This window comes from Sycon ciliatum, chromosome 5 (assembly GCF_964019385.1).
Source record: "Sycon ciliatum chromosome 5, ocSycCili1.1, whole genome shotgun sequence".
NCBI classification, from domain to species: Eukaryota; Metazoa; Porifera; class Calcarea; order Leucosolenida; family Sycettidae; genus Sycon; species Sycon ciliatum.
The window spans coordinates 4,922,375-4,930,173 of NC_088647.1; the positions used below are offsets into that span (position 1 = coordinate 4,922,375).

Consider the following 7,799-nt stretch of genomic DNA (forward strand, 5'->3'; position numbering starts at 1 on the left):
AGATCTACGTAGACTACGAGTCCGACTCTCTGATTGGTACTGGTAGACTAGTACAGCTGTACTGCCTGGTAGTGGTAGTACTAGTGCCAGTAGTGGTACTGCACTGGTAGGTCTGGGGGTTGCACTAACCTGTCTTGCTCCCTGGCACTCACTGTGTTGACTCGCCGCGATTCTTACTGTAGTGTAGTGTCTTGATGTACTACATCATGTGTGGCTGTTTACCATCGATCATCAAGCCTCAGTAAACGCCGCATAGCCGAAACCTTAACACTGCATAGCATTTGTTTGCATGTTTGTTATCTGCTCCTAGTGGAGTTCACGGTATTTGAAAAGTCTATCTACTAGTATACCGGGTGTGCAGGCAAATGAGCGAACAAGAAACTGCAGGCTACCAGTTCAGCCTGAAGAACTATAAAGTATAAACCAATTACTTGTCCCCCCCCCCCCCCCTTCACTTCCTGAACTAGCACCATCCCCTTAGAACGCATGCACTTGAACCACCCCACTCACTGGTGATCGGAGTGCAAGGTCACAGTAAAGATTTAAGTGTGCACTGCTGAGTGCGGATAAATCATTGAGCACGGAACGGAGGGCATAATTGATGGAATAATAAGGAATGGAGAGAATCATATACACGTCTGGACATGGGTGGTAAAATCTAGAAATCTCGGAAAGGCTAGTTTCATAAATCCAAGGCGTTCAGACCTGTACTTCGATAATAGATACTTTGAGTACCGGTACACCCAACAACATTGCTAAAAACTCAAGCCAAACACTGACTGAGCGCTCTCTGGCGCTCAAGGCAAGTCGGGCTCGCTATTATAATAATTATAGAATGTCATATGGGCGGAGAAAACGTTCTTGTTCTTTGTGCGCGAGTATCCATGCTCGCTTTCATGAATGGGCGCGTCCTCATCAACTTGGCCAGTGCCTCTTGGCGGAAGCAGCTGCAAGGCGTGCCTTCTTGCTCTCCCACAGATGGATGGCTCGCTTACGACCAGTAACTAGTCCGATGCGGTGGCAGGCGTCGATGAACAATTTCGTCGGGTTGTACCTTCCCAGAATGCCGTACTCGCTGGCAGCGTAGTCAAACGGGTAGCAGTGGTGCCAATTGTGCCAGCCTTCGCCGACCGCGCACAGCGACACGAAGAAGTTCTCCACCGGTCGGATGGCATCATCGTAGGGCCGCATGCCGTAGAGGTGAGCGAGCGAGTTCACGGACCAGGTGGAGTGCAGGAGGACCACGTGATGAAGCAGGCCGTGTGCAAACAGCCCCAGCCAGTAGTCTCCGTACACATACTGGCCATACAAACCTGGCAGGATGTAGCAGAATAAAGTGCTCAGCTTTTTGTAGTGCTTGGCCTGGAAGGTCACCACCCAGTCGGCCTCTAAGTCACTTAGATCCAGCTCACCACCCTTCTTCAGCACCTGAGGATGCTTGTCCCGTAGCAGCCATCCCATGTGTGCGAAGAACATGCCGCGTTGCGAGTTGTGCGGGTCCGCGTCCGTTTCGCTGAATTTATGGTGAATGCGGTGGTCGCGGCACCAGTGGTAGATTGAGCCCTGATGCGCCGCGCAATTCATCAACATCAGAATGAAGCGCAGCGGCGAGCTGGCCTTGTAGCTGCGATGGGACCAGAGTCGATGCGCGCCGGCAGTTATTCCTAGACCTGCGATTTGCCAGTAGACAATGACTTCTAAGAGTAGTCGCCACCAGCGTTCGTTGAGACAGAGCAACACAAGACCTACCAAGCCTCCTAGGTGAGTTAGAGCCACGAAGAATATCATCTTGGGCTTCAGTGCTAGCTTGATGTGCTCGCTCGGCGCATCTTGACGCGCTGGCTCGTCCATTCTTTGTTGTTGGGAGGCCTCCATTGTGAGTGGCGGCGCTACGAGCAACCAAGCAATCCTGACGGCCAACTGATCGCGATAGTACACTCCGGAACGGTACGAGCTTCAAGGAGGTTACGGCTTCCGCGGCACAGGACTCTAATCGCACTCTTGCTTCATCAACGTTCGTTTCTTTCTGGCCTGTGGAGAGTGATTGCACTTATTATAATAGAGCGGAAAAAGAAAATTTTGTAGCTTCTACTCCAGCTCAGCTCACTGACGTGTCCGCGTGGCGACGTTGGGTAGCAGAGGTCATCGCACGACAGGTCCCGTGATCACGGTTTGGTCTGATCTTCTTCTTCTAGACTACAAGTCTACAGTCTACACTGTCTGTATACAATGGTATATGACTGCCCGTACTGACTGGCAGGTGGATGCACAATGAATAATACGACCCTGCTGTCTCTACTCTATCTCCCTAGCAGCTAGCTAGCTAGCTAGCAGAGCTAGCTCGTGACTCATTCATGAATATCGGTATCGTCACGTGCTGCTAAGTACAATGTACTAGTTAGATCTACGACGGCTAGGCCAGCTACGCTCTGCACTCGAACTCGAGTCGAAGGTACAACTACATGTATGTCATTGTGGTTACCGGTACTTTGTACAAGTACTCGAGTCTAGACTCTAGAGTCTAGCATACCGGCATATGGACACGTCAAATGCTGGAAGACCTCTACTTCCTGTACTAGACTATTATAATAGAGTAATAATAACAGTAGTTAGAGTCTGAGTGTCAAAGAAGTGCTATGCCTGCATGGGACCCGGATAGCCCGATGATATCAAGAGATAGCGCAAGGGAATGCGCTCGGCATTACGGGAACATAATGTCCAGACATTGACGTCTGGCAGCTGCCCAGCTTTTGCACTTGGAAACCTTCTCGATCAGAATATTGACAGCTAGAAGACGACGCTTGTCGGCACGTCACTGCCACTGGATCAGGCCATACTCCGCGATCTCAAAACTATGGCATGAGACCCTTTCACCCGCACGGACGGCGATCATAATGATGATAGACACACGTCAACAGTGCGCATCGCCGTCAGAAAGCTGTCTTCATCATGTCGTCAACCATACCCATCTTTAGCTAAGAAGTAGTTTTGGGGAAATGATCCGCATACCAAAACCGTGCGTGCAGTGCAATGCTACTGCTGTCTTTTGATGCTTCTTCGTGCGATCCAGGACCGTTTTGACAACTGATGACATCTGTGCACTGACACCATGACATTGTAGTCATGTACCTAGTAATCACATGCACCGCGCCATGTAATCCCTCACGTGACCGCTGTAAGGGGCAGCACGTCAAACTACCAGCATAATTATGTTGGCTTCAGTCTTGACTCAAGTAAGTTCAATGCCTTGTAGGGGCCAACTACATGTAACTCAGTGGTCCAGACCATTGATCCCAGCTCTCCGAGCCAGACAAAGGTCAACCTTGGCCTCTGCATGTTCTCATTCAGCGAGTTCCATCACTTGTACGAACCCACCGTTGTAAGCCTGTTTCTAAAAGATTCCTCGTGACCGACATGTACATGTAGGAAGTAAAATTAATGACTGCCCAAGACTACTATTCACTGTATCGTGTGTGGTTGGTCTCATCTTCATCGTGCAGAGGTCAATAGGTTGTTTATTTATTTGCGAAATACCCGATTCAACACATGACCATCATCATCATCAGGAGCTGTGCAAGCGATTCCTGAAGATTATCATGGTAGACTCGGCAGGTGATATATCAGCCTCCACCTTTGCGGCTTTGACCCCTGCCAAAGGGCAGGGGTCAAAGCCGCAAAGCCTGCTTTTCCAGTCGTCTTCTTGAGGGCTGTCCGAAGCAAATACAATGTTACATTTATTTATTTATTTATTACAGCATCTCATAGCACAGTGAGAACACCGGCCAATACAAAGAGAGAGGGTGTTAGCCAACCACGGCAAGGAAGGGAGAAGGGGAGGAGAAGAAAAAAAAGGAACCGGCATGGATAAGTAGTGATTGCAACAAAATGAGAAACACAAAATCAAAGTCAAGGCGCGACAAGGCTCTTAAAAAGGCGGAGGGAAGAAAGGTCCTTAGCTTCTTGGGGAAGTGCCAGCCACGCAGAGTACGCAGTGAAAAGGGGAGAGTGAAGTAGGTGTCTATCAAGGAGGTCTCTGCCTGAGATGAAACTAGTCAGTATTACATGTACATATAGCTGCCATTACCAGCTGAATGGCCGAGTATTTACAACAAGAAACAAGTGCGGAACTCACAGTTTCGCCGCCTAAGCGCTACTTCTCAAGTTAGTGAACGGTACATGTATATGCATATGGGGCGCTAAGAACCAGCTACATGAATGCAACTTTTTTTAGATGTGTTTTGCTTTATAGGAAATACAAACTTTGAAAGGGAGAAAGATACAATCCTGAATCCTCTCAACAAAGCTGAAACCGATACAATCATGTATGTACATGACTCCCACGGAAGGTGTTGACTTCTTTACAAGCTGATCTGACTTGCATCCAGGAATATTTAGACCAAAGTTACATACCCTGGTGGGGCGAAGGTGGTTTACGTTTGCGTCCATAGACTCAGAGTACATTGTAATACAATGTACTCTGAGTCTATGATTGTACATGTATACATGTACCAGTATGCCCAAAACGTGCCTTCGGAGTCCAGATATGCACAGAATCCATGGTTGGGAACAGGGAGCATTGTACTACTCCCTGGTTGGGAAGCACGGGTTATGTAGACGGGAGATCCCCCTGTTGTTGTGATAACCACTTTGTGATAACCACGTGTATGGATAGACTCTTGATCGTAGCCGATCATTCGTAGGACTCTACTAGTACTAGTGAAAGAGGCACTGGCCGTCGCAGTTTCTCCAGATTCCAGTGGTGGGAACCAAGCGTCTGCTCACCCGGCCGAGATACGGATCTCAACCAGGGAGTTAACCGTAAGTTCTTGAAAATGAACGAGAGTCCTACAATTATAGGTCTCCTATAACTCAGACGGCAGGAAAAAAAAAAGCTGAGCGTACAGTCCAACATATCGGTACATGGTTGTTTCTGGTATTAGATAATCCAATACAATACTAGTGCAGTACTATATTAATATTATAACCTAATACTGTTCAAAACCAGTATTAGATAGTATTAGATGAATCTTGTTATAGTTCACGCATATTGTTAGATTGACAGCATGAAAAAAGGTGGAGGACACTGTGTTCGGAAACAGTGACCTTACTACAAACTTCCGCGGTTGGCAGAAATGGTCCGCAGGGACCGGGGCTCTGCCAACCGCGGAAGGTTGTAGTAAGGTCACTGCTTCCGAACACAGTGTCCTCCACCTTGTTTCATGCTGTCAACCTAACAATATAGTACAGTACTAGTATTAGATAAAACCTTGTTATAGTTCACAAATGTTGTTGGTTTGATGTCCTCCACCTTGTTTGTAGTGCTGTCAAACCAACAACATGGTTGTTTCTGTATCAAAGTGGAAGTGGGGGTGCATTTACAAGTTCCCGTCCGTGGTCACCAACGGCTTGGCTTCATGAGGAAAGCTCTGCCAATCCTCGACAACAAAGTCAAGTACTAGTTTGCCGTGTACCGCGGCTTCGTCCACCCAGTACTTGAGTACTGCCCACTTTCATGGCTGGGTGCGTCCCAGTCTACCCCGAACCAGCTGGACTGGGTACAGCACCGAGCCCTAAAGCTCATCTGTCCGGGGTCGTATCTCCCAGGCCTCACTGTTCGGCGTCAAGTCGCAGCACTCGCATGCCTCAGCCCTGTACAAGTTGCACTGGGTTGATGGTCAAAGAAAACCACCATGACACAACCGAGGGCAGTTGCTAACTAGCACCGGCGCTCCACTCGCCACCAGCAAGAGGAGCAGCACCAGCACCAACTAGCACCGACACTGCCCGCCGGAGCCCGTAACATAATAATAATATGGCTAAGTTTCAATTCAACTCCAAAGGTATCATCGAGTCACTGGTATTCCTTGTTTTCCTCATTGATTTGCCCACTCCCAGACTCAAGCAGTAAGCCTCTGGCCGCCAAGAACTCTTTCACTTTGACAATGTTGTACTGTCGAGCCTTGCAGTGTTGGGGTACAGAGGGGAGTTTTCTGACTGACAGGTTGAAGAGAGAGGGCCCCAAAACGGAGCCTTGCGGAACCCCCCTGTTGCTGCTGTATGTCAGGCCTTGCTGTATCGTGGTGACCACACGTTGCTTCCTGTGGGTAAGGTAGCTACAGAACCACTGCAAGGCAGTACCACCGCGGACACCGATCTCCAGAAGTAATTAGTTCACTCCATTGCATGCGGTGGTGTCCGCGATATTCGACCTTCTGCCACAGCGCGTTATCTTGGCCTCATTATTGACCAACACCTCACCTTTGAGGATCAAGTCAACCATGTATGTACATCTGTTTATAAGAAGATAGGAGCATTCCGCCGCTGCCGCCGTACAGTAGATCACACAACTAAGCGAATATTTTATTTATCCCTCATCCAATCCACTATTGAATACGCCAGCAACTCGTATGCTCACTGTCTTACACCATCTTTATACTCTCGCCTTGTTACTTTAAGTCATATCAGCATGAAACAGGTTTTTGGTCTCCCTCGCCGTACCCCGACTGTCTTTGTTTTGCGGCACGCTAAGTTATACTCCCTCGAATCTCGTCTCAACTTGAGGCTTTTTATTTTTGTTTTCCGCTGTATTCATCAGCTTACAAGTCCTCTTCTTTCCTCAATGTTCACCCTCCAGTCGGCTGCTACTTGCACCGAGAGGCGCACTAGAGGGCAATCATTCTCTTCACTTTCTTTGCCCGCTGCTACCACTAGATATGGCATGTTCTCCATTTCTTTCCTTGGCGCTGATAGGTGGAATTCTCTGCCTGTCTCGTGTCGTCAGGTTGAGCATCTATCCGTTTTTGTTTCGCTCTGTAAAGAGCACTTAGGGTTCCCTGTAACAAGACGGCAACGTCTGTAGGGCCTTCCCTATCAAAATAATAAATTCTCCTACTACTACTACTACCAAGAGTGCATAAACAGTTTATGGACTCTTGCTACTACTCAGTGGAACTTCATAACTGTGTCGAATGCCTTTGACATGTCTAGAAAGGCAGCTACGATATAATCACCTTTGTCCAAGGAGAGCATCCAGTCGTTGATCACGGGGGTGAGCACGTCCTCGCCGCTGAGGAGTGACCTCTGCGGTAGGCAAATAATTGCTCAGCAGGTAGGGGTAACAGTGGTGGTGGTGCATTATAGATATAGTACATTAGTTGGTCGTGTACAATAATTATGTTTCAGTAGCTTAGACATGTGAGACAGGAGAGTGATATTGGTCTATAGTTGGATGGGACTGACTTTATCTCCACGCTTGTAGATAGGCCGCACATTTGCTAGTTAAATAGTTTGGCTAACTTGAAGATGGCCGGGGCGATCTCATCTTTGATGAGCTTGTAGACCTGGGTGGGGATCAGTGTTATCAGGTCCTGTGGCTTTACGACTGTTCATTCTCTGGATATGGAGTTGGACTTGTGGAACAGTGACTGGCCCTAGTATGGTGTGAACTGTGTCAGGGGCGAGTGTCAGGGAGTATTCCGAAATTTCCGATACAGGGCCATTGGGAGTGTGTAGTGTACGGCCAGAAAGTGTAGTGGAGCTCATGACATGTTTGGCATTTGCAGTCTTTGTAAAAAAAAGAAGAAGAAGAAAAAGCAGGTACCGTGCGTGCTGTAGTCGCTGTAGTCAGACTGAGTGGCAAAGCTAGCTAGCGCGCGCCACATACAAAGCGGAAGCGCGCATCGCATTCAGTCAGATCAAAGCTGACCTGACAAAACTCACAAAAAGCAAGAGGAAAAACTCAGTTACATAACTAATTACTTACATACATGTAGCTGATCTGACGTCACGTACCCCGCACC

At 48.2% G+C, this 7,799-nt stretch overlaps 1 protein-coding gene across 1 annotated transcript; it reads right to left on the reverse strand.

Moving 5' to 3' along the window:
* Nucleotides 1-541: 541 nt before the first annotated feature.
* LOC135817285 (acyl-CoA desaturase 1-like) lies at nucleotides 542-2,055 on the reverse strand. Its single transcript, XM_065330442.1, has one exon. It carries the CDS (start codon nucleotides 1,873-1,875, stop codon nucleotides 916-918), a length of 960 nt encoding a protein of 319 aa, XP_065186514.1. The 5' UTR covers nucleotides 1,876-2,055; the 3' UTR covers nucleotides 542-915.
* Between the last annotated feature and the right edge of the window lie 5,744 nt (nucleotides 2,056-7,799).